Raw genomic sequence first — 25,538 nt, forward strand, 5'->3', positions numbered from 1 at the left:
TGGTTGGAGAGAACACGGTTTAATTAAAGGCAAAGCTGATTTCAGCAGCTGCAGATCTTGCACAGACAGACAGGAGGAAAAAAAAAAAACCCAAATCAAACCAAATCAAAACAAAACACAAAGGAAAGTTTATTACACAAAACCAGATGAAGATTCTCCTCCTCTTCCTCATTACCCCACAGTGAGGATGGCAAGGCGAGGAACCCAGCCGAGAGTCATAAAACATTCCAAACACCAAATTCTCATGCAGACCGGGGCTGTAGATGGGAAGTGGGTACTACTGGGAGGGAGCTGGTAAACCTGTTGGCTGGTCTAAGGTGCAAGAATCAGTGACATTTCCACCATCGGAATGTTGCAGCTGTCTGAAGGCAGAGCTTACGTACACAAACTGGGTGAGCAGGAAGAACAGGGAAGAGGACCAAGGTGGACACACGGACGGGACTGGAGCAGCACAGAGGGTTTCACTTGCCATTGAGTGGGGGTTTCACTTCCAGACCTTTCAAAAACAAAACGGAACCAAGAAAACCCAAATACCATGTCAAACTAAAAGAGCAATAGTGTAAGCCTGGGGCTCCAAGCACTCTTTCTGAAGAGCAATGAGCAATACCTCACCCCTTCTCATTGCCGGGGCCACCCAGATCCTGTGACACCCGGGCTCCTGGATGTGCTTTGCTCTACAAGTAAGGTCCACCGAGCTCCCACACTCAGCCCTTGCCCTCTGGGAGAGTAGATGGCCAGGTGTGGACATGGACGCACATCCACACATGCACGCGCACACACATACACACACACACACACACACGTGCACACACACCTATCTCCCAGAAAATAATCCCTACCCTAGCACAGCAATTGGACATTTAGATTGTTTCCATAATTTCCCCTTAAAATATTACTTTTCCAGGAAATGACTAACAGAAATGCTGTCCTTCTGTTCCTACACAGAACATCTTCAGTCCTCTTTCCTCCCAATAAATATCAAATAAAGTTTATTCCTTTCTTTCGCCCTTTCCAAAGTGGCGTTCGTTGTTTGCTTCTCTGCACAGCGTGCATTTGTCCCTGTTGCCTTCAGTTCTGCTCTCGAGGTGAAGGCTGGGAGCCTGTGACTGACTGGGCAGAGGCCGGCTCCTCGGTGGCGATGCAGGCACTCCTGACTGCTTCCCTCCTCTTCAGACCACCTCTGGGCCCAGTGCCGGCCCCAAGCTGCTGCGTCCTGACGAGATGTTGTACACGGTAGGAATAACAATGACTAGGATACAGCATATGGCTAAAGGGGTGGAGACTGGTGCAAGAGGCTGGTGAGCAGGATGGGGACCCAAAACCAACGTAACCAAACATGACCACACTGAAAGCATCCACCTACTAGCACGTGTCCCAGGCTATGGATGGACTAGCCTGCCTTCTGTGAGACTGCTTGCTCTGCTACTGCAAAAGTGTAGGAGTCAGAAACAGTAATCGAAATCTCCAGCAGCCACCTGCTGGGCTAGCCCAGCAGCACCAGCCACACTGCATCCTCGATGGGGGCTCGAGCACCTACAGAGTGAGGGGCATCTCCTGCTGGAGTTCCCAGGCTGGAGGAAGGCCTAGCAGAACCTTCTAGGAGGCCTGTATTCTCCCTTATGGAACACTCCCCCGGCTTAAGAGGTCAGTTCCCTGTGCCGTCACCACCGACCTCTCTCGGGAGCAGCACACGGGACTGTCTTTGCTCCACACTGACTACAAGTACACCTGTGTATGGAAGAATTCAGTGTGGTAGTTTGCTACTGAGAGTAATAATAAAAGATGTTTAAGAATAATTTCAACTACATTCTCAGTCAGCAAAGCACTCATAATGGATTCCTATTTTATTCCCCAAAGAGGAAAAAAGGACTGAGAAGTTCCTATTGGCTTCTCCCATCTGCCTTCCCTTCTCAGCTTCCACTTCCCACGTGTTGGGGACATGCGCGGTGGAGAAGGTGAGAGGCGTGCTATCAGTAACTGAGTGAGACAAACAGCAGCTCCTCTCTCCCTCCGGGAAGCCCCGGGGGAACGAGAGTTCCTGATGGTTTTTCTTTTTGTTGCACTGCCAACATTTCGTGCACACTCAGCGGGCTGGTGGAACACTTACACCCTCTCGACAGCAAGAAACAGACGAGAGGGCTGCCACCTGCAGGGACCGTGTGGGCCAGTCCTGCAAACCCAACATGCCATGGTTTATGGAGCCTTCATTCCCTGGGTCGCTACTGTGGCCTCAGTGTGGAGGGTTCATGGCACCTTGTCCTCGCTGCTGTTTCTGCTTCTGCTGCATTAACAACTGCTCCAGAGCGGAGGGTCCAGGATGCATCATGGAACTGGACCAGATGGACTGAAAAATAGCCCAGAAAGTTGTCAGCAGAGTTCAAATGTCATGGTTGTCTGACAGGGATTTGTTTGAAATCCTAGCCAGCTGTAAAGGCAAACATGTCCTCTAAATCCCAAGCAACTCAGCTCTAAGAAAAAGTCACCACGGACTTGTTCCTAAGACTATTTTAAAACTTCAAACAGTGGAAAATACAGTTTTTTTAACCCCAAGCCAGGGTTTCGATATGTACCCTAGCCTGGCCTGGAAAGATTATCCCTCTCATTCAAACCATTCTGTGAGTATAGCGTGTACCAGTATGGCCAGCTGAAATTATGTTTGAAGTTTGTTTTTTGTTTTTGTTTTTTAACTAAAATTCATATGACATGACAGAGTAAGCTTATTGTAAAAGTTTTAGGCAAACAAGACATTTAAAATTCTATACTCATAATTGGTCAAATAAAGCTGAAATCAGACACACCAATATAAAGCAGCATTTTAACATAAGGATGAAACTAAACCCTTTACCATTTCCAACACCCTGATACTACACAGAGTTAACCCCTAGGGTCTTCTCAATTTCATGGGTGAAAGCAGACACTTCTGCAGTACGAGCCTTGTGCGTCCTGCTCCTCAAATCTACTCACCTTTAGGCTTTCCATGAGGACAGCAGAGGAATCCTCCATGGAGGGGCCGTGGCCTGTCCAGGTGCCACTTGGAGTGCTAGCCTGATGCCAACTGCTCTCAGATGATGATGTTGCTGAGAGATAATCAACGCCAAAACCACCCATGGCTAAGAGATGAAAATGGGTAAGAATTCAAAATGTTTTATCAATGGCAAATATTAAACTCCATGCAAAGTCAGAGCAAGTCATTTCCCTTTTGCCTGGTAGATAAAGAAATGTGGATCTACCTGGTTTATCAGTTTTCCACCGATCTGTGGGTCGCCTATCCCTGTTATCTGGAGTCCCAATGGGTCCAAAGTTAGAGAAGGGAGCAGAATTATGGTTATGTGTTGGAGGAGAACTGGGCAGGCTGCTTGGGTTAGAGGAATGAGGAGACTGGCTGGCTGGTGTTGAATGATCTGTTAAAAAATTAACAACATAAGGACGCGACTAGGTATTTTACAAACTAAGTCAAGAACTAATGTTTCCTTCAGATGTGGTCATCAAATGTGAATGAAAGCATTATAACAAGGCTTTAGAGAGAAGACCAGATAAGGCCATGGGGCAATCTGTCAGATCACTAATGTGTCAGATTGCACATATCCAAGGCACATTCTCCACCCTAAAAAAAAACAACAACAAAAACAAACAAACAAAAAACAAAACAAAACTGTAGACAAATTCATCAGACATGCAGTTCTGACCTATTTCAACTTTTGGACATCAGAATCAGAATATTTTGATCTTAAGAATTATATAAATTAGACTGAAACAAAACTGAAACTGAAACAAACAAGACTGAAACTGAAACAAAAGGGGACATTTTGGCAGTTAAAAGCACTGGGAACCTGGGTTTGATTTCCAGCACCCACCACCAAAACTATTTATATTCCAGTTCCAGGGGATCAAACACCCTCTTCTGGCCTTGCACACATGTGGTACACAAACATGCAGACAAATGCTCATACACATAAAATAAAAATAAATCTCCAAAACATTGTTAACAAAGAAAGAACAAATATGATTAATAACAAAACCATCTAATTATAGAAACTAATTCTTAGTCAATATGGATGAGAAGAAAAGGTAAATTTTATAATTTAAGCACTAGTTGATACCTGAACTGGCAGGAAGTGATGGAGACCAAGGGGTCCCTTCAAAAAGGGAGTACAGTGATGTTTCCTGTGAGGCAACTGAGGGGTTCAGTTCTGCCTTGGAGCTGGTTGTCAGGTTTTTTCCATACACTTCATTGAACATACTGCTGTTTGGATATCGTTCCTGAAAGATGTAAGTTAATAATCCAGGAAGAGAGATTAAAAAGAGTCTGTGCCGCACCCACAGACGCTCAGCAGACTAAAGCTTGCTTAGTAAACAAACTCCCCCAGACTAACGTCTTTCACTGTAGTTTGCCCTCTGCCTTTCTGTCACTGTAGTTTGCTGTCTACATAAACCTTCTGAGGCCAAAAGAGAGAGAGAGAGAGAGTCGTTTATTTGACTGAAGAACCAAACTCTAAGAAATTCAGAATGAGAAGTTAAAAGGCTCAAACTCATAAAATATAGGTCACTAGTCTGCCCCAATCAGAGACAAAGGAGGTAAAAATCAAGACTCAGAAAAGAATACTATACTGAAAAGAAGAAAATAAGCAATCTATAATAAAAACATAAAAACCTCCCTTACCTGATTGACAGAGAATCCAGTGAGGGACAGGAAAGAAGATGAATGTGACATGAGTTCTGAAGGCTTCTCCAGTAAGGATTTCTTCAGTTCCAGAAAAAAAAAAACAAAAACACAAAACCAGTGATTCCTTCCATTTTAAAGTAAAAAGACTACCACAGAAAAAGACTCTTACTTATGCTTCCACAGTACAAGACTACCACTTAAGCAACGTGTCTGTCAGTTCCACGTGTTCAGTTTAAGATGTAGAAAAGGTTATATGCACATCTGTCAATCCCACGACACCAGCTACATGCCAGTTGGCACGCACAGGTAAGTCCGACCTTCTTTCCTGGGTTATCTGGTCCAGTGCAGCGATGCGGCAGAAACTAGAAATGGTTTTTAGGTATGACCTTCAGGATTCCCTTACCGAAAAGATGATGAATTATGCTGGCATGTTTTACTCCCTAAAATTTTAAAATATTAATGACTTTAAAAGGCCTTTCAAATCCATTTTGATAGCTGGCTTTGTTTTCATGCTTCCTAAGCAGCTGTACTTAATGATATACATTAACTACTAAGTTGAGTTTCTATTTAGTGGCCCTAAGAAGGTTATTGGGGGAAAGGGAGAGAAAGCTGGATCTCTCTAATGCTTCCTGTCATTAGACAGCAGTTTAATAATGTGCTCAACACCCATTATATGTAAAGCATTTTCACACATTACATTATCAACCAAGTACAAGAAGGCTAATTGCTTTCCACTGTTGTTTTTTTTTAAACATTCAAAAAAAAAAAAAAAAAAAAAAAAGAGAGAACCATTTCAAGGCCCCACTTGTTTTCCCATCAGTGGTAGAGGTCAGGAATAAGGAGAGTTCGTGGACAAGGCCAGTGGACACACAGGTAGGTACCACCTGCAACTACACCAGCCGACAGGCACAAGACAGGTGCACCTGTGAGGCAACAGAGCAGCTGGGTTGCTGCAGCTCCTGTGCTCTGTGCCCCGGGAAGCTTTTAGTACCACTTGCCCAAGCAAGCTCAAGTCCCAGGGATGGCAGCTACTATCACAAAGCTATTTTTATTTCTCCTGATTCTATGATTAATACATTTTAATCCTCTAAGTATTCTATGGGAAAGAAAAAAACTAGGGGGGAAAACCCCTCAAAATCTTTGCATGTTGTATTATGATGTAGAGAAGGTGGGGGAGGTTTCAAGATGCACACCTTACTTCCTATGTTTATACCCCATGCCCTCAGTTAAAATATGATGGAAATACTAGTGAGCAAAGAATGACACTCTGCAGGCTGGATTCTAGAAGACTGTTTCCAAACAGGTATCAGTAACTAATTCTTGCATTTTATTCTATACTATCCTAATTATTTACACTCTTAGCCACTCATTTATAGTGCTCTAACCACTTCCAGAGAGTTTCTTCATTTTTATCCATTCTGTTTCACAATTCCAACTCAGAATTTAGATCAGGGCTCTTTTTATGGGTCAGTGAGCCAAACAAGAAAGAGTCATCAATCAGTTGTAAAATGCGGAACGTATTTCCTTTAATATTTAAAATACATTTGAGAATTAAAAAACAAAACTCCATGTCCTTAACTAATGTATTAACAACACACGACATCTGAGTTCAGGGGTATGTACTACCTGACAAGGGAGTTAATCTGCCAGGATCACACAGAGTATAGGCAGACCAGCACAAGACACTTCTGGCTAACACGTATCTGGGCTAGGACTGTCATTTGGGGGAGCTGGAGTCCCCATCACTGGTTGTGCTCGCCTACATTATCCGGTTAATTTCAGGCACTATGGAAATAGACTTTATATTCCCATAAAGAGGAAAGCCCCAGAATGAAGAGCTGACCTATACTAAGTATTATAGAAGCCTTAGAAAAGAGGCTGTGGTTAGAGCAAGAAGCAGAGTTAATGTCAAATACATACAAAGAGGCTTCGTCCAGGAAGAGAGGCGAGAGGACCCAGCAGAGCTGGGTAAAGATCAGGAGGGTTAGAAAAGATCAGCTCTTCCTCTTCCTCCAAGGCAGCCAGACTCTTTAACAGGTCCGGAGGAAGCAGAGGGGAGCTCTTGGGGTCCTAGTGACAAAAAGGATCACTGTGAGATGCAATTAGGGACATAAGCACATAAGAACAGAAGCATGATTAGTTGGATACCACAACTAATGCCAAGGGTAGAGACGCAGTTAATTGTGATGGAGCACACAGAGGAAAAGGCTGAAACACAAACGTAAAGCAGCACAGCCAACAGAGAAGGGAGACCAAGTCATGAAGAGTCAAGTACTAGAGCAGGACGTAATGTTAATGCAGCTAGGCAGTCAAATAACACAGAAAGCAGCCCTTTCCAAGTTAACCCTGTTTCTCCTGAATAACAAAGGCAAGGAGAGGACTGACTCTGTTCCACTTAAAAAAGCAATTGGTTTAAATATCCTTGAAACCTATTTGAAACTTAGATGACTCAACCCAACTAAGAAGCTCTTCTCAATTCTCTACCATGATGCCACTAGATTATTTTTCTCCAATACCAGTACAGTTCAATAATAACTATTCAATTCTTCAGTTCCCTCAAATAAACACGTGTGGTTTTGAAGAGGCCAAGTCCTGTACCACAGGTAGTCTTTATAATGTCCATTTCTCACAAACTTTTAACATTTTTAATATGTCAACTTCAACTGTCTAGTTGAGAAATTCTAGAGCTCTACAACCCCAGGCCTATCTTCATGGAACCTGGTGACGGGAAAGCACACACACCTCAAATGGCATCCTGGGCACAGGGTCCTGCTCTGGACGGAAGACTCCTGGTGACCGTTTGCTCCTGCGGTCCATATTTGGTTGCTGTGCCATTACCGCTCTGTTATCAGTCACGTTGTAGGAAGAATCCCAGTAGAACTCTGGGACCTTGACTTCTGAGGGGTTGTGGTTATATGGCTCCATGGGGAAAGGCTTCATTTTTTTCTCTAGAGGCTGCTGCTGTATTACAGGCGGCTGCAATGACGGCTCAAACAGTTTTATAGGGTCTTGGGTCTGCAGGTAGTAGGGCTGTTTCACAGGCATGATTTTCCCTAGTGGGCCTTGAACCTGAGGGGGATTCCACAGCTGTTTGGAGGCATCTGCCTGTTGATACTAAAAAAAGAGGTGCCTGTCAACAAGTCGAAGAGAAACTGCAATCTTACTGATCGTTAATTCTCAAGATTCAGAGAGTGAGTTTGTGGGATTTTATAACCAAGATTCTAGACAAAAATGCAGTTTCCTTACTCCTTAAGGTTTTCAACACTCAGCGATTCTGAGAAAATAAGGACCTTGTTCAATTCAATTATTAAGAAGTTCAATGAACGTGTGTGAGACAGGATGTGCTTCACCCTTCGTGTTCATGTGCTGTAAGGACACGACATTTAAGACTGGTGTCACATTCATCTTACCATCACCTTAAGATTACAATTCTATGTCCATTCAAGTAAGAGCTATTATGGGGTGGGGGTGGGGGGAACGACAAAGTTGGTGAAGCAAGAACCTGAGTTGCCCCCAGAACCCATGCAAAGATGCTGGTCATGATGGCATGCTTATAACCTCCGTGCTGGAGAGATGGTTACGGGGATACCTAAGGCCAGCTAGTCTATCCTAACTGGTAAGCTCCACAAATGAGAGACCCTATCTCAAAGGAGGTGGAGGGCATTTTTTAGGATGACACTATGGCTGTCCTCCAGCTTCCACATTAAAGCACCAAATACACATGCATATGCACCTACCCACACACCTATACACATGCACACATTCACATTAAGAAAGTGAGATTTGCCGGGCGTTGGTGGCGCACGCCTTTAATCCCAGCACTCGGGAGGCAGAGCCAGGCGGATCTATGTGAGTTCGAGGCCAGCCTGGGCTACCAAGTGAGCTCCAGGAAAGGCGCAAAGCTACGCAGAGAAACCCTGTCTCGAAAATCAAAAAAAAAAAAAAAAAAAAAAAAACACTTAATATCATCCTGGGCTGGAGAGATGGCTCAGAGGTTTAGAGCACTGGCTGTTCTTCCAGAGGTCCTGAGTTCAGTTCCCAGCAACCACATGGTGGCTCACAGCCATCTGTAATGAGATCTGGTGCCCTCTTCTGGCCTGCAGGGATATGTGCAGACAGAACACTGTATACATACATAATAAATAAATAAATCTTAAAAAAAAAAGAAGAATCTGAACTGTCTTAAAAAAAAAAAAAAAAAAAAAAAAAAGAAAGTGAGATTTACAGAAAATCTTCAATAAACGAGCGATTGATAAGCATGGGAAAACGATAGTGAAGATCTAATACACCACCCTTTACAAATAAAGTAAGACAGCAAACATTTAAACTTCCTAACAACATAAAGGATACTTTTGTATTATCACAATCACTGTAAGTCTAAGCAGGAACAATGTCAAAACTTAACTAGCATTTATAAAATGGTCAAACACTGAGTTCTCTCGTGTTTCTCACTCTTCTAGCTGGCAGTACACACAACTGTTGCCTACCTGCTGGAATCCAGAGTGGTGAGGTGGGCTTTTCCCCAGAGCTGATATGACTTTTGTAGGGGACTGCTGCTGCTGAGCTAGAGCTTGAACCTGCAACTGACTTGCAGACTGTGCTGTTGGCTGAGCTGGTAAAGAAGGAAGGGGTGGCTGGGAAGGTGGCTGTGACTGTTGAGGTCCCTGGTTCATTGGCCCTGGTCCAGAGGGCCGTTGCTGGCTGTAAGGAATGTGGGACTGTTTCCCAGCTTGCACCTGGTTTCCTGCTGGAGAGTGAGCTGTAGACTGAAGAAAGGTCCCTGGGACAGAAACACCAGCTGGGAAGGTGTAACCTGAGCCCATAGAAAATGCCACAGGAGGGGGGATAACATATGTTGGGGGCGGGAACCCTTCAAAACAGAAGAACACAGCTTTAGTTCTAAAGAAACTTAACAAAAGAAAGGGGCAAAATTTGAGGGGAGGGTGTTTCTAACACATTATAAAAGCAACAATTAACATGATGTTAAGAAATACAGAGTAGTAGCTACTTTTTCTCTATACAATCAGACAATTCTAAAGATGGTTCTCATGTTGAATAATAACAATTCCTTCATAGTAACAAACTGGCACTTATTTATGAACTATATAAAAAAAATGGCTCAACAAGAACTAGAGAACTTGAACTTCTTTCTCCTATAAATTACAGCTTAGTAACATAACCCTAAGGGTACATACAAAGCATCCAAGTGAACAGAAAACTCCCTACAGATGAATTAGGTACAGAATGTGTACCTACCTGGTCGGCTGGGAAGAGGAGGGAAGGCTCCAGGGTGATGAATGGGGATGAACTGAGAATTGTTCGCCTGACTTGGAGTTTGAGTGACAGGTGTTTTCCTGGCCTCAGACACTGGAGTCTTTCTTAGTTCCGTCTGGGCTTTTACCTATAATCAACAGAAGCAAATTTAACTATAAAAAACCTGGTTCCCACGTGTTAGAAAAAAACACCTACTCTAAGAAAATATTTAAAACCTCATTATGTCCAAAGTATGCTGAAGAAACTTAAACTCATCTAAGTTCAATATAGGAAAATAAAAATAAATTACTAGTAAAAGAAACAAAGGCTTAGATTTACTAGTAGGATTATTTTGCTTTCACATAACCACAGAAAAACTAAATAAGGAAAAGGAACATACAAACCATTTGCTGTACAAGTGAGATACCTCATGCCAACAGGTTAAAAGACTTGCCTATGATCATCTGTCTGGTAAGGGACCTAGGGTTCTTCATGCTAAATTGTGGATTTAATTAAGCTATTATCCCATAGGTGACATACTATGGCTCTCAGTTGAATTTCAACTAGGTAGCACTTGCTCAAAGTTCTTTAAACATGTGTGAAAATACTTACAGGAGCAAAGAATAGGCCCAACGTTCTAAACATCAAGCCAATTAGGAAATAGCATGTACAGTGTTCAAGGTGGAGCAAAAGGCAAGAAAGTAGGTAGTAGTGGCCAGGCGGTGGTAGCGCACGCCTTTAATCCCAGCACTCGGGAGGCAGAGGCAGGCAGATCTCTGAGTTTGAGGCCAGCCTGGTCTACAGAGTGAGTTCTAGGACAGCCAGGGCTACACAGAGAAACCCTGTCTCAAAACAACAACAACAAAGAAACAACCAACCAACCAACCAACCTACCAACCAACCAAAACATAAAAGAAAATAGGCAGTAGTTAAGAGAAAAAGAGTTGATAATATTATGTATGCCAAATTTTTGTTGTTGTTGTTTTGTATCGTTGAGGTCTGTTTAGCCTTGGCTAGCTTAGAACCTGCTATAGAGCTCAGACTGTCCTCAAACTTGTAGCAATCCTCCTGCCTGTCTCTAAGTGCTGGCATTACAGGCATGTACTGGCTATGACTGTATGCCAGACATTTTGTTATCTACTGGTAGATCTGAGATGGATGGAGGACAGAAAAGGAGATCTTATTATCAGCATGGGTCTTACTGGGAGGCCATTACAGAGGACAGATAGAAGATGCTGGACCTAGTCCCCAAACACAGGTCTAATTAACTTGATGGGATTTTGTTGTTTCTTTGCCTTTCCTTCATACCCTCTGTTCAGGCCATTCCCTACATATGCATGTGTCTTGGAGACTGGGTCAGTCAAAAGAATGCCGGAAAACCTGAGAACCAGAATTCAATCTCCAAACCTGTGCACACAAACATGCCAGGGGTGGGGTATGCACTTACAATCCCACCAGGGGGAAGGTTCACTTGCTAGCTAGTCTAGCCTAACTGTGAGCTCTAGGTCAACGAGAGACCCTGTCTCAAAGGAGGCAGATGGCCTTTTTGAGGACAACAACTGCAGCTGGTCTCTCACCTTCAGATATGTACACGTGTGTATACCAGCAAAACCTGCAAACATACACAAGTGTACTCACAAAACATTAAAAAAGGAACCACATTTTATCACCCCACCCTCAATTCTATTGGGCAAGTAAACTGAAGGTATGTATTCTTACTTATAAGCAGCCTTCTACAATATGAAGTTCCTCAAGCAACCATCTACATTTCCCACAATGAACTAACAAATCACATAACTACTTAAGTAGTCATCAAAACATTAACGGTGCTCATACGACAGTCAAGAGCCTTTTGTATTACATAATAGTACCAGTATCTCTTTGGAAAGGTATATAAAAGGTTACAAAATAGCTGGGAAGTGTTTTTCTCAGCAAGACTTGAGTTCTTGCTTTACCAATGTTTTGAGCCAGGATATTACTCCACACAACACCACTGGCTCAAATTGGTATAATACCAAGTAAAGGTGCTTCAGTTTTCTTCAAAAAAAGTTAAGTTTTACTTTGTATAGTGAATCTTTTTGTTTTGGAGATAGGTTCACTATGTAGCCCTGGCTAGCTTGGAACTTAGTATTATTTAGATTAGGCTGGTCCCTACCTCAAAGACCCACCTGTCTCTGCCTCTTGAGTGCTGGGTTTAAAGATGTATACACCACTTCACCCAGCCTGCACAGTGATGCTTACAGGGGTGCAAGTGGGGGTGAGGGTGAGGGTGGGGGTGGGGGCGGGGAAGACAACAACAAAAACTATAAAAGCTGTAATAAACCTGATTTTACTGGATGCTATAAAACCTGAGAACTCTTCTGAAAGATTAGTTAGTGCTAATTATACTTTCCAAAGAAAAATACAATCCTGTGTGGAGCACTTAACAAGAACTTCATGGACTCAGGAACTCCCTCAAATTGATAAATTAACCATCCACCATTGCTCTGTACAGACCTTCCTATGCAGTCAAAGAATGCACTTCAACTTTGAAACAGCCAAAGTACCGGTCTTTAGGAACAAAAGGAGAAAGCCTGCCATTTGTGTGAGCCGTCCTCTACCTGCTTTCCGGTTCAAACCCAGCTGCCCTGCACTGCCACCCTCTGCTTTCATGTTCCTGGAACCTTCCTGCGGTCATCTCTTGGTCTCAGCTCTCCCTGCTGCTGTCCATCATCCTTAGTTACAGTCACTCCTTTGTCCAGCCCCATCTCACCTCTTTGGGAGGAAAGCTTCTTCCTTGGTCTCTGTTCACTTCTCGTGGCTTGATGTTCTCTTTGAAGGTGACCACTGGCTTCTCGGCCGTGTCACAGCTGTTGCTTGGACTTCGGCCTGTAGACAGCACTGACTTCAACCCTGGGCCCCCGTCCGTAGCCAGCGACTCCACCACAGATGTTTCTTGCAGGATGAGGTTCTCTTTGGCTTCACTGGGGTCTTCTAGTATTAATTCTGGAATTTCTGTGATAAATAACAATTTCCCTACCTCGTTTTCACACCGAATCAGCCTAAAAAAGCAAAAATAAATTCATACATGAAAAAACTAAAAAACTGTAACTCAACTGTGTGTAGCTTCAACAAGTGAATATATTTTTAGGCAAAAAGAAAAAAAGAAAAAAAAAAGATGGAGACTAACAATACAGATCCAGCCAGCATGAACAGTCAGTAACTGAGACTCTCATGACTACATTTCACATCACAACACATCCATTCTCCTGCCTTCCTTCCCATGTTTCTAACAACTGTGGTTCTGTTTACAGAGCATGACTTAAGATACTAGTCTAAGCACTTGACATAGCCCATAAGGTAGCTATATATCCTTATTTTAAAGAAAGGGAAGCTCAAACTCAGAAATGGTAAGTTTTTCAAGCACTGAACATGGCGGGAATTTGAATACAACCATTAAGAAGTAATAGTAACTGACTCTGAAAAGGAGACAATCTACCAGGAAGATGCAAGGAACACAGAACTGGAAAAGAACAGACCTAGAAATGGAACTTCAACCTGACCCCAAAACTTGTATTCTTCCCCTACACTAGCAACCACATCTGCTTTGTCTCTAACTAGCTACTAATATCATCCTGCTCTGTCCTGACTGGACCTGATAATGTCCAGTTCAATTCAAATATACAGATGCTTGTAAATTGGAGGAGCACATGATAAGTAACAAAGACAAGACTAATTCTTCTTATCATAGATAACAGGCAGTATAACAGGGAGAAGAGAGACCTTTAAATAAACTAATGATCACTTGGGTCATGAGATATGCTACACATATTGACTTAGTTCATCATCAATAATATTTACACCAAAGCCTAAAATATACATGAGGCACGCGTATGTGTGTTGATAAAGTGATCAAAAAGGAATGCAGGAGAAAGCCCTGGGCATACCGTGGCTGGTTGTCAGCAATCCATTTCCCTATAGAGATCAAACGCTGCTGTCGTATTCTTCTCTGTTGACCCTCTTTGTCTCCTGTAATACCCTGATGGCCTTTGGAAAAATCCAAGTTCCTAAAAATGACATAGAACATTATAGAAAATGAAATACTGAAGAAAATTTCCAGACAACCAAATGCAAAAATTTCAAGATGTTTCCCACATAGAGTAAGACTGTAATGGTGATTGCTTCAATTTATACTTCCAAAGATTTCAAATACAAGAAACAAACATCAAAGTTCATTATGTTAATGTAATATTTTCACTTTCGAGGAAAGAAGGAAAAATAATCCACAAGCTTGTTATTAAAGATTCCTCTGTCATAAGAATAAACTATTTTTTTGTTGCTTGTTTTGGGGTCCTAAGACTGAACCCAGGTCCTTGCCTATGCTGGGCAAAAGCTCTATCGCTATATGAAACTTAAGCACAGTTTTAGAAATACCTGTTTTCTAAATTCTAAAGGTCTCTGGAGCACATTTTTTATTGATTATTTTGTGTGTGGGAGTGTTTTGCTTCCATATATGTACATGCACCATGTGTTGTATGCCTGATATTCCCAGAGGTCAGACAAGGGCATCATACTCCCTGGGATTAGACTGGGTCGTTCTGAATTGCCTTGTCCTGAGGTGCCTAGTAACAATGGTATCAATGTACTTTAAGATGGTCCACTCCAAGTCAGGAAAATGTGCAAATATCATAAATTATATAGACAGAAGTTTAAACCAATGTGGAAAAAAAGAGTTCCTGAGATCTCAGGTCAGTAAGTCTAAAAAAGAACTATGTAAGCCAGGGGTGACAGAGCATGCCTCTAATTCTGGCATTTGAGAGTTGGAGGCAGAAGGACAGCAGGCTTGACTACTTCTGGGCTACAAAGTCAAACCATGCATATCCCCAAATCCAAAAGCCATCAAGCAAGCTAGTAGCTGAAGGACACACAAAGTGAGAAATAGTCCCTACCTTCAGGAATACGTAATTAAAATTGAACTCGCCGGGCGGTGGTGGCGCATGCCTTTAATCCCAACACTCGGGAGGCAGAGGCAGGAGGATCTCTGTGAGTTCAAGGCCAGCCTGGGCTACCAAGTGAGTTCTAGGAAAGGTGCAAAGCTACACAAAGGAACCCTGTCTCAAAAAACCAAAAGAACTCAATAAGCCTTATAATAAAACTACACAAAGTCAAAGAATGCAGTTTCTTCCCAAAAACACCCTTGGGAGGTTTCTGAATGACGACACCTGAGCTGGAACTTACCAGGCAGGACAAATGCTGACCAAGACGGGAAAGGGGCCGGGCAGTGGTGGCACATGCCTTTAATCCCAGCACTCAGGAGGCAGAGCCAGGCGGATCTCTGTGAGTTCGAGGCCAGCCTGGGCTACCAAGTGAGTTCCAGGAAAGGCCAAAGCTACACAGAGAAACCCTGTCTCAAAAAAAAAAACAAAAACAAAAACAAACAAAAAACAAACACAAAACAAAAACAACACAAAACAAAAAAGACGTAAAGGGAAGGCAGAGGAACAGATGGGAACGTACAGCACTCACAAAGTGCAGAGGAAAACACAGAGCCATTCGAAAGGACAAAGTGAGTGCATGGTATGTACAAACGGGGTTGGAAGAAAGCAAAGGCAGAAAATAGGGCCAAGAGCCGGCCAGGGTGAGGAAGGCTGAGAGATGGCCAGGGTGAGGAGGGGTGAGAGCCGGCCAGGGTGAGGAGGGGTGAGAGATGGCCAGGGTGAGGAGGGGTGAGAGCCGGCCAGGGTGAGGAGGGGCGAGAGCCGGCCAGGGTGAGGACTTGCCATCAAGCAAAGGAGACCCCAGAGTGACTCCATACAGGTAAACCTGAGTTTGTGTCTTTGTCATGAGGTATCGTCAGTGCTCACGGAAGATTCTAAATATGAGAGGCATTTTTCATAGAATTAAAATCCTTGCTGAGAAAAGCAAACAGAAATAAAGGCTTTTCTGATTTCTAGAGTGGTGAATGACTATCAACAGGCCTTATGCTACAAGAATTTAAAAAGGCAAAATTATTAAAAAGAAAAAAAAAATCAAACTGTGCTTAAAAGTGAGTAAACTAGGAATGACAAACTGTTGCAAAGATGTTAAATAGAATATCCATGACTGAATTGTCCTGTCCGAAAGGATATTTCTACAAGTTAAATATCCTTCAGAGACTATGTATGTAGCAGTTCACAAAAATTCAGTTTTCATAAAAACCAAGTCATTAGAGTTTGGTAACTAAGAGTTTTAAGTTGTAGCAGGGTTGAGAAATAACTAAACACCGACTGTATGGAGTACACTGCTCTTAAGAAATGTATAGTAAAGAAAATAGAGCTGGAGAGAAGGCTCAGAGGTTAAGAGCATTGACTGCTCTTCCAGAGGACCCGAGTTCAATTCCCAGAAACCACATGGTGGCTCACAACCATCTGTAATGAGATCTGGTGCCCTCTTCTGATTTGCAGGCAAACATGCAGACAGAGGACTGTATATAATAAAGAAATAAATCTTTAAAAAAAAAAAAAAAGAAAGAAAGAAAAAGAAAATAGCAACAGAGAAAGATGGAGATTGTGAATTTTTTTATTTAATAGACTCAAAAAAAGACAAACCTAAATATTAGCAGGCTAAAGGAAGATAGCTATTTGGGACGAGATGAGGAAGAACAGTGGGGGATACACTAGAAAATGGAGAATGGCAAAGGATGAGGGAAAGAACAAGATGGAGGGCAGACCAGGAGGGCAGGAGGAGACCAAGGTGACTGGAGAAGGGAACCCCTCGCCACTGAGAAATGTTTTAGAAAGTTCTTATAAAATTGGTGTGTGTGATGCAGGAAATACGTGCACACACATGGAGAAGAACTATGGGTGTCTTTCTCTATCGCTCTTGGCTTTATTCCCTTGAGACAGGGTCTCTCACTGAACCAAAGTTTGGCATTTTTATTTATTCATTTTTTTTCCAGTCACACACTGTGGTTATAGGTATGTATATTCAGCTGTGCTTTGCTTTTTACATGAATGCTGAGATCCACACTCATGCTTACACAAGTATTCTGATTCACTGAGCCATGTCCACCGCCTTATCACTCCTCCTGATATGAAAGAAATGTAAAGCAACAACTTTGAGCTAAAATTTAGTATTTGCTGAGTATGGTGTGGTACAGCACACGCCTGTAATCCTGGCACTTGGGAGGCAGAGGCAGCAGGATGGCTGCACTTCAACACCAATATGGTCTGTATAAAAGCTTCCGGCCAGCAATGACTATGCAGACTGCCTCAAAAAATAAAAGAGTGTGGTCTGGTGGCGCACACCTTTAATCCCATCACTCAGGAAGCAGAGGAAGGTGGATCTCAGCGAGTCTGAGGCCAGCCTGATCTATGGAGTGAGTTCTAGGCCAGTTGGGGCTACACAGTGAGACCCTGTCTCCAAATACAAAAATGAATGAATGACAGAAAGGTTCCTTTTTAAGCCATCCCTTAATTTTAAGGTATGTTTAAAAAGTAGAATTTAAGTAACACTACAGAAAGCAATTTTCTTCCCCATTCCTTTGTTCTGTATTTCTTAAAAACACTTCACAGATGTGTGTGTGTGTACGTATGTATAAAGTATGTATGTATAAAGAAAGTATGTCGTAAAGCATGCATCATGCCCCCCCACCCCAAATGTTAAAAAGAAAAGATAACACAGGGCAAATCAAAGGTTCTTCAACAGGTAGGCCAGATTCCTACAATTTTTAACACTGCAACACTTCATAGCTACTTACTTGAAAGAAGGTCTTAAAGCCAAGAACCCTTGTAATTCAAACTCCTCTGGAAGTGGTGTGGCTAAAGAAAGAAAGACACCAAATTTTGTAAACATTTTAATTAAAATCCTATGATTTGGAAGTAATACTTATGATATGAAAATAGTGAATAAAAAGATATAAAAAAAATGTATATTAATGTTCATTCTCTGCTTTTATGCATCATACCTCTGCTAAGGACAAGTCATCCAACAAAAGCCTGCAAGTTAGCTTTGGTACCTAGATAAACCCCTAACATTCAAACAGGAAACACTCAAGGTGCTGGCACAAAGAACTTCCTCATCAGCTGTCTCAAGAATTTAGAGCTTCAGGTTGGGTGTGGTGGCACAAGCCTTTAATCCTAGCACTCAGGAGGCAGAGGCAAGTAGACCTTCAAGTCTGAAGCCAGTCTGGCCTACAGAGCAAGTCTCAGAACAGCCAGGGCTACAGAGAGAAACCCTGTCATTTTAAAAAAAAAAAAATCAAAAAAGAAAAGAAAGAGGAATACTAATATCATTGATAGCTTACAAGAAATAGCCTTGGGCATTATCCCAAACCTTCCAAATCCTAAAAAAAAGATTCAGGCGACTCATTGTGAATTACTAATGAAGAAACTCCATGTAGCTCAACACAGCACTATTTGAGAAAAATTTAAATTATGAAAATGCTTGCATGTGCACATGTATATTTGTGTAACAGTGGAGGCCAGAGAATCTCAGGTGTCATCCTCAGGAATGCTGCCCATCTCTTCTGAGAAAGGGACTCTTACTGGGCTGGACATCACCAATTAGGCTAGACTGGCTGGCAAGTCTGGGATCCTAGGGCTCTCAGAATTCCAAGACTGGGAGTCCTAGGAATCCTCTTGTTTCTGGCTTGCCAGTCCTAGGATTTCAGGATGCTGGGAATAATTTACATGGGTTCTAGGATCAAATTCAGGCCCGCATGCTTGAGAGATGAAGCAATTTACTGACTGAGTTATCTTCCCAGGCCCTCGATGAGGAAAATTTCAAAGACAAATAAATAGACTATAACACACATATGAAGTAAAATATTACAAAACCAGTAAAAACTGCTTAGCAGCAAATGAAAATGTTAACATTATACTGTTAATTTAAAAAGCATTTTTAAAGTTGTATATGATGCCTATGTTTGTACATAAAGAAAAGCCCTAAGATCATGCACTATCACATGGACAGTATAATATTATGGGAGAACTATCGGAAATTTGTGTTTTTTATGCTTTAGGTGCTAAATTCTGTGTGTTGTGAGTATCTGGACGACTGGTGCTCACATCATTTCCTTAAAATAAAACAAAATCACTATTGAGGCTGGGGAGACAGCTCAACAGTAAGAGTACTTGCTGTTCTCACAGAGGAGCTGAGTTTGGTTTCTAGCACCCACATGGCGGCTCCCAACCATCTGTAACTCTAATTTCAAGGAATTCAAACTCTTCTGAGTGCTGCAGGCACCAACCAGGCAAATACATAGTATGAATATATACATGCAGGCAAAAATACTCACACATGTAAAATACATGAATCTAAAACCTAACAAAAACCCAGAATAACTTGCAATGATGAAGAGATGGGGAAGAAAATGGATAGAATTTAAAGGTCACAAATGTCTACTTAAGATCTATCAGAGAAGCTGCTGAGGGAGTTCAGGAGAATTATCCACATCTACCCACTTCATCAGCACCAGAAGTCAGAGCCTCTTTGAAACACTGACTTCAAGTAAAACAAACACGCTTCACCAAAAGCCCAGTTTCCCTAGCTGTCAACCTCCCATGAGTGATGGAGAACCACAGCAATAGTACACAATTTGGGCAGCTCTTACCATTAGTACTTGAGAGATCATCTTCATGGGGATGAAAACTATTTAGAAGAGAAATTAGCCAGGGCCAAATGCTGCAAATTAAAAGAAAAATTTGGATTTTATTTATTTATTTTTTTTTTTTTTTTGGTTTTTTTGAGACAGGGTTTCTCTGTAGCTTTGCGCCTTTCCTGGAACTCGCTTTGGAGACCAGGCTGGCCTCGAACTCACAGAGATCCGCCTGCCTCTGCCTCCTGAGTGCTGGGATTAAAGGCGTGCGCCGCCACCACCGCCCGGCTTGGATTTTATTTTTATGTAAGAGAAATCAGAATACTAAAAAACTATAAAAATGACATCTATTTAGAGTTCCTGACCTAATTTATTAAACAAAACAGAAGTTTGAGTTTTAGAGTACACATAAACAAAAATTTGATACCGAAAACAGTAGTATCTAAAAACTTATACTAGCAAAACCTACATTAATATTAAAAGGAAACTAAGTTTCCAAACCCCACTCATGACAATATCAAAAGTGAAGGCATTTAGGAAAAGTAAAAGAATTTGGAACTAGAGAGATCCCAGGGTCTTAACAAAGTCCCATCACTTATTAGACAGTCATCTGTCAGTGTGCACATGCCAGGCTCCAGCAGAAACTTCAGACTTAAACAACTAAGACACGCAGGAGAGGAACTTTCTACCACTGTGAAATCTTTTTGAAGAATTATTTCTACAATCAAAAGTATACTGTTCATCACTAAAATCAAAAGTTCTTAAGAATTATCTCAACTGTCTTGAGTAAAAATAATTTTCAGTCATCTATAGCTATAGTTAAATATAATACAAATTAGGTATAATTACAAGGCATTATCAGTGTGTGTACAGGAAGTTTATTATTTAAATAAAAGCAGAAGTGTGGCACATGTATGGCTGAAGAAATAAATGATTTTTATTTCAAGTTCGTTGTGAAATGTAAAAAATGCCTCTTCATGATATGGCAACAGGGGAATATGGGAATCACACAAATTTCTCTCTAAGATTGTGTGTCTCACATGAAGAATTCAACATAAGGAAAGCATGCGTAGACAGAGCAGGCAGAAAGAGTCTTCAATACTGTTCCAGAAGGCAGTTTTCCTAGGTCTGTGAGTACCAAGCCACACATCCCCACCTTCCACTCTACAGCACTTACTACTGTCTTTCATCCACCACTGCCTCCTCAAAGATCCGAGGCCGGAGTCTCAGCCAGTCCATGGAGACCTTGACTGCAGGCAGGGGATAGGCATGGTAGGACTCCTGAGAATCGTTCTGGAGAGGACATTTGCACAGGATGCCAAGAAAAGACACTGGGGAGTGGAGTAGAGACAAAAAATTCAGAATGTGTAAGGCATTTTAAACAGTATACCAATTCAAAATATCAACTATGAGCCTTCTGCTGTATTATTTAACGCTCATGCATCTTAGTTTCCTTCTAAATTTTCAGCTGGCATGTAGCCCACAGCTATAATCCCAATACTTGAGGTTAAAAACAGGAGGACCATGAGTTCAAGGTCAGCCTGGGAATACATAGCAAGACTCTATCAAAAGAACAGAAAGAAAACACTTTTTTTGTGTCCAAATGTTATATAAAGCAGGTGAGTGTTATAAGCAGACAAAAGGACAGAATTTGATGTTTAAGTCTCCTGATCCAATATTAAGAAATATAGGACTCGACAGGCGGTAGTGGGCACGCCCTTAATCCCCGCACTCTGGAGGCAGAGGCAGGCAGATCTGAGTTAGAGGATGGCCTGGTCTACAGAGCTAGTTCCAGGACAGCCTAGGGGTATTAAACAGAGAAACCCTGTCTTGCGGGGAGAGAGGGAGGGTGGGAGGGAGAGAAAGAAAGAAAGAAAAAGGACTCATTTGGCTACATTTACAAAAACGCCTAACTATGTCAACTGTACCCTTCCAAGTGAAATGAGAGAAGACTCACTGAAGAGGGCCAGCAGCTGCGTCCAGCATAGCTGTTCATCCTGGCTGTAACTCGGCTGCTCTGTTTCGTTGCCGAAGTCACGAAGATGATGAAGTTGAAACAGGTTAATGACGGTGACATGAACTAACTGCTGAGAGTTGAAAGCTTTTTGGAACAGCAGCTTCTGTAATAGGAGAAAAAAATGCTACATGTATTATCAAGAGCAGGATCCATCTTAGACATAAGAATTAGTAATCATCTACATTTAGAATCAGAGTATTGTAATAGGATTACTGCATGAGTAAACTGTCTCACTCTTAATTGCAGTATTTTGTATGGGTCTAATGTCTACAAAGAAAACTCTTCTCTTAAAAAAAAAGGAAAAGAAAAGAAAAAATTAATGTAGGCACTACCTAGTTGTTTAAGCCATTTCTTTTTTATTTATTTGTTTGTTTGTTTATTTGTTTTTTCTACTATCAGCTTGATACAGTACAAATTCTTATCCTAATAGTGAAATGTTTCACTGAGGCTTGCCCACTGATATTTAAACTAACATTTTTGCCCTAAGAAACTGTCCATGTATTTACCTACTTTTTATTTTATTAATATAGGTGCTTTGCCTGTGTACCATATGCATGCCTGGTACCTGAAACCCAAAAGACGGGTGTTGGATTCCCTGGAACTGGAATTATAGATAAGTGTGAGCTTCCATGTGGGTGCTGGGGACGGAACTTAGGGTTTTCTGGAAGAGCAGCCAACACTCTTCACTGCTGAGTAATCTCTCCAGCCTCAGAAACAATATATATTTTTAAGGCAACTTCAGAAGATAGTATTTGGAACTATATATGTATTTAGATATTTCAATCCATTAGAGGTTGCCTCATAAGAGACATACATATTAAATAAAATGTTTTAAAAGGACAAATGATTGAAAGCAGATATATATAGTGATAGAATTCTAAAATAAGATTCAAGTATTTTTTTTGAACCCTTGATACATGAAGCATGACTTAAGATTTGTCATGAAATTTTTTTTTTTCACTTCTTAAAAACAGAAACTTTATAAACAAGTCAGAAAACACATACTTTGGAACACAGGACAAATAATACGCTGGGGCAGCCATTAGGATGTCTAATAAGCACCTTCACAATGACCATACTGAAAATTTTCAGAAAAAAAAACCCACATCTGATTTTGAGCAAGTTTCATTTAAGTAGCAGCGACTGTGTTCATGGTAACCTGCTAAGCAGTGGATGATGTTACCCTGCAGATTCTCGTAGCTGGAGGTCTCAATGCAGTTACACTTCTACTTTAACACCCGGGATGGGATTTGGTTATTATTCCCACATGGAATAATTTCCAAACCTAAGTTCCTAACCAAGTTGACAGCTACGAGGATGACTATTTTTAGTTGCAGGCAGCCTTCCTCCATCCTTCCCCAGGGAGCAGTCTGGACAGCAGACTCAAGTGTCAGCAGTCTTCTGGTAAGAATTGACAATACACTAGATGTAGTGGCTTATGCCTATAATCTCAGCATTTGGGAAGTTGAGACAGAAGGTTGGCATGATTGTAATGGTTGCAGCAATTCTGAGGTCAACAAGGGCTAAAGTGAGAGAGACCATTATCTATACAAAACAAAACACAAGAAACTCGAAAAACGAAACCAGAGCTGCAGATCCAGAAAAGACAGTTCTTGCAGTTTCTCCACGGTGAGTGGGGCTCCTGCCACGTCAGACATATCAGTTGCCTTTACTGCATTCTGAGATTTCTGTTTTTATAGAGAGCCTGAAATAGCCACAGTGAGTTATATAAGCAAGTCCTACATTACTTTTGGAGAAAAATTTCTGATCTGTTTTTGATAACAATTGAACCCTATGTCACCTGCCATCCACTGCATATGCTGAGACTGTTAAGCCCCTTTCCAAAGACAATCATTTCTTTACTTAATTCCCTACTATGTGATAGAATTTTCCAATAAAAGTTTCCTTTCAATTTCTACATCTACCCTTCTAAATAAGCTAACTGTTTATGCCAGTTATACTTTTAATCCAACACGTCTATTCAGATTCCAAAGCTCTTTTCTAGGCTAAGTAGTTAGAGCACTTAAGTTGGTGTGTCTTTTGCACACTCAACCCTAGAAATCCCACAGCCTAAGTTCAAACAGGCCACTGGGAGGAAGGAAAAAGGAGAAGACTGAGAAAAATGATTTTGCCACAAACTTTTTCTATTGCAAATATGATAAAAAAAATCTTACAAACGATCAACTCAAATGGTTATCTGAATTATTTTACATTGGCAATATTAGGAGCTAATTTACACTTTCACTGTCCAAGTTTTGTGTTATTGTTTGTTTTGGACAGTTTATCACTATGTAGCTCTGGCTGGCTTGGAACTTGCCATGAAGATCAGGCTGTCCTCAGATTCACAGAGAGCTACCTGCCTCTGCCTCCCAAGTGCCGGGATTACATTAAAAGCATACACCATTCAGCCTACCCAAGCCCTTGAAATGCAAGACTTCTCAACATTTAGTTTTTAGTGTACAAAGGAGCAATCAAGAAATACAATATTTAGAATATCTGATTCACTGCTGATTCCAGCGCCCTAAACATTGATACTGAACAGTCAAATATTTCAATAATATATTTAAGATTCTTAAATACATTTAAAACAAAGTAATGTATATTAAAACTGTCTTTTTTCTTTTTTTTTTCTTTTCTTTTCTTTCTTTCTTTCTTTCTTTTTTTTTTTTTTTGGTTTTTTTGAGACAGGATTTTTCTGTGTAGCTTTGGCACCTTTCCTGGAACTCACTCTGTAGCCCAAACTGGCCTCGAACTCACAGAGATCCACCTGGCTCTGCCTCCTGAGTGCTGGGATTAAAGACATGTGCCACCACTGCCCGCCCCAACTGTCTTGTTTCTTAATATATTTCTACTTTGACTTGTTTTGCCAGCTGGCGGGGGGTGGAGTGAGGGTGTTAGTCAATGAGAAGGTTGCTATAGCATGTCTGGATACCACAGCTCAGTTAACAAGAGGGAAGTCAGATGCAAGGATTTCATATATTCCAGATTTAACTTTTTTTTTTTTTTTTGGTTTTTCGAGACAGGGTTTCTCTGTGTAGCTTTGCGCCTTTCCTGGAACTCACTTTGGAGACCAGGCTGGCCTCAAACTCACAGAGATCCGCCTGCCTCTGCCTCCCGAGTGCTGGGATTAAAGGCGTGCGCCACCACCGCCCCAGATTTAACTTTTATTAAGAGTTCACAATTAAATATAACAACATAGGAACTAGGAGTCTCATCCTCTGGGTGTAGCTTAGTGCGAAAGTATTTGTTAAGCTTATTTATGCTCAGTTACATCCCCAACACCATAAAAAGACAAAAACTCTTAAGTTAATTTTCTCCAAATCTTAAGCTGTTTTAAATTAGAGAAGACAAAAATTTTTTGTTTTTAACTCGAACCTTAAACTGTTCTTCCAACTTCTCTCGAAGAGGGCTCAATTTTTCCAAACTCTTACTCAGGTATACATGACCGTGGAATTTAATAAATGCCTTGATGAAGTCAGAAACACCCCACTTGGTTTTCAACTCATCCCGGCTGAAATGAAAGAAAAACCTGCATGAATCTTAATCAGCACAATTAGCAAAACTCCTAAAAATGGATTTAGCGTGAAAGCTATCCACTAGACAAGAAAAGGGTTCTGTTTAAGTCTAGCTTCATAGCTAGAACTTAGATGAGTTAGCATTCAGGTGCAATAAATCCCAAACTATGTAAAACCCAGTGACTGCACACAAAACAATTATGTTAACTATAGGTTTAGAGATAAAAGATGAATACATCACTGGTATTTCCTGGACACAAAAATTTGAAATTAAGTTTCTATGTTACACAAAATTCTCTTGGAAAAAAGTCAGCCCTACCTTTCCAGTGCTTTAGAAAGTGCTTTTTGTAGATTAGTGGAGGCAGCTGGGAAAGGGAATTTCACAGCAATGCTTCTGCAGTAGTAGAAAATTGTGGTCAGGTGGTCTCCTTTGGAAGAAGCTAAGATAGCCAACTGATTGTAAGGCTGACCTAAAGGATGAAAGTTAAGATTCTAAAGTCACCAAGAACCAATCTTGCTATCAAGATAGTAATA

At 41.3% G+C, this 25,538-nt stretch overlaps 1 protein-coding gene across 16 annotated transcripts in view; it reads right to left on the reverse strand.

The window, feature by feature from the left end:
- Positions 1 to 25,538, reverse strand: part of Smg7 (SMG7 nonsense mediated mRNA decay factor) — an 81,903-nt gene continuing 56,365 nt past the window's right edge. For 11 of the 16 annotated variants that reach the window (XM_076547621.1, XM_076547620.1, XM_076547623.1 and 8 more), the window contains 17 exons: positions 25,324 to 25,474; positions 24,865 to 25,000; positions 21,430 to 21,592; positions 20,650 to 20,803; positions 19,488 to 19,558; positions 17,634 to 17,694; positions 13,843 to 13,962; positions 12,669 to 12,957; positions 9,920 to 10,064; positions 9,151 to 9,533; positions 7,406 to 7,777; positions 6,584 to 6,733; positions 4,661 to 4,741; positions 4,101 to 4,260; positions 3,231 to 3,401; positions 2,965 to 3,110; positions 1 to 2,344 (listed from right to left, as the gene is read on the reverse strand). In XM_076547621.1, coding sequence (XP_076403736.1) covers positions 2,231 to 2,344; positions 2,965 to 3,110; positions 3,231 to 3,401; positions 4,101 to 4,260; positions 4,661 to 4,741; positions 6,584 to 6,733; positions 7,406 to 7,777; positions 9,151 to 9,533; positions 9,920 to 10,064; positions 12,669 to 12,957; positions 13,843 to 13,962; positions 17,634 to 17,694; positions 19,488 to 19,558; positions 20,650 to 20,803; positions 21,430 to 21,592; positions 24,865 to 25,000; positions 25,324 to 25,474 — 2,867 coding nt within the window. In that variant the 3' untranslated portion in view covers positions 1 to 2,230. The remainder of the gene's footprint in view (positions 2,345 to 2,964; positions 3,111 to 3,230; positions 3,402 to 4,100; positions 4,261 to 4,660; positions 4,742 to 6,583; positions 6,734 to 7,405; positions 7,778 to 9,150; positions 9,534 to 9,919; positions 10,065 to 12,668; positions 12,958 to 13,842; positions 13,963 to 17,633; positions 17,695 to 19,487; positions 19,559 to 20,649; positions 20,804 to 21,429; positions 21,593 to 24,864; positions 25,001 to 25,323; positions 25,475 to 25,538) is intronic. The other 5 variants (XM_076547627.1, XM_076547626.1, XM_076547629.1 and 2 more) reach the window with 1 other exon arrangement.

This window comes from Peromyscus maniculatus, chromosome 11 (genome assembly GCF_049852395.1).
Source record: "Peromyscus maniculatus bairdii isolate BWxNUB_F1_BW_parent chromosome 11, HU_Pman_BW_mat_3.1, whole genome shotgun sequence".
NCBI lineage: Eukaryota > Metazoa > Chordata > Mammalia > Rodentia > Cricetidae > Peromyscus > Peromyscus maniculatus.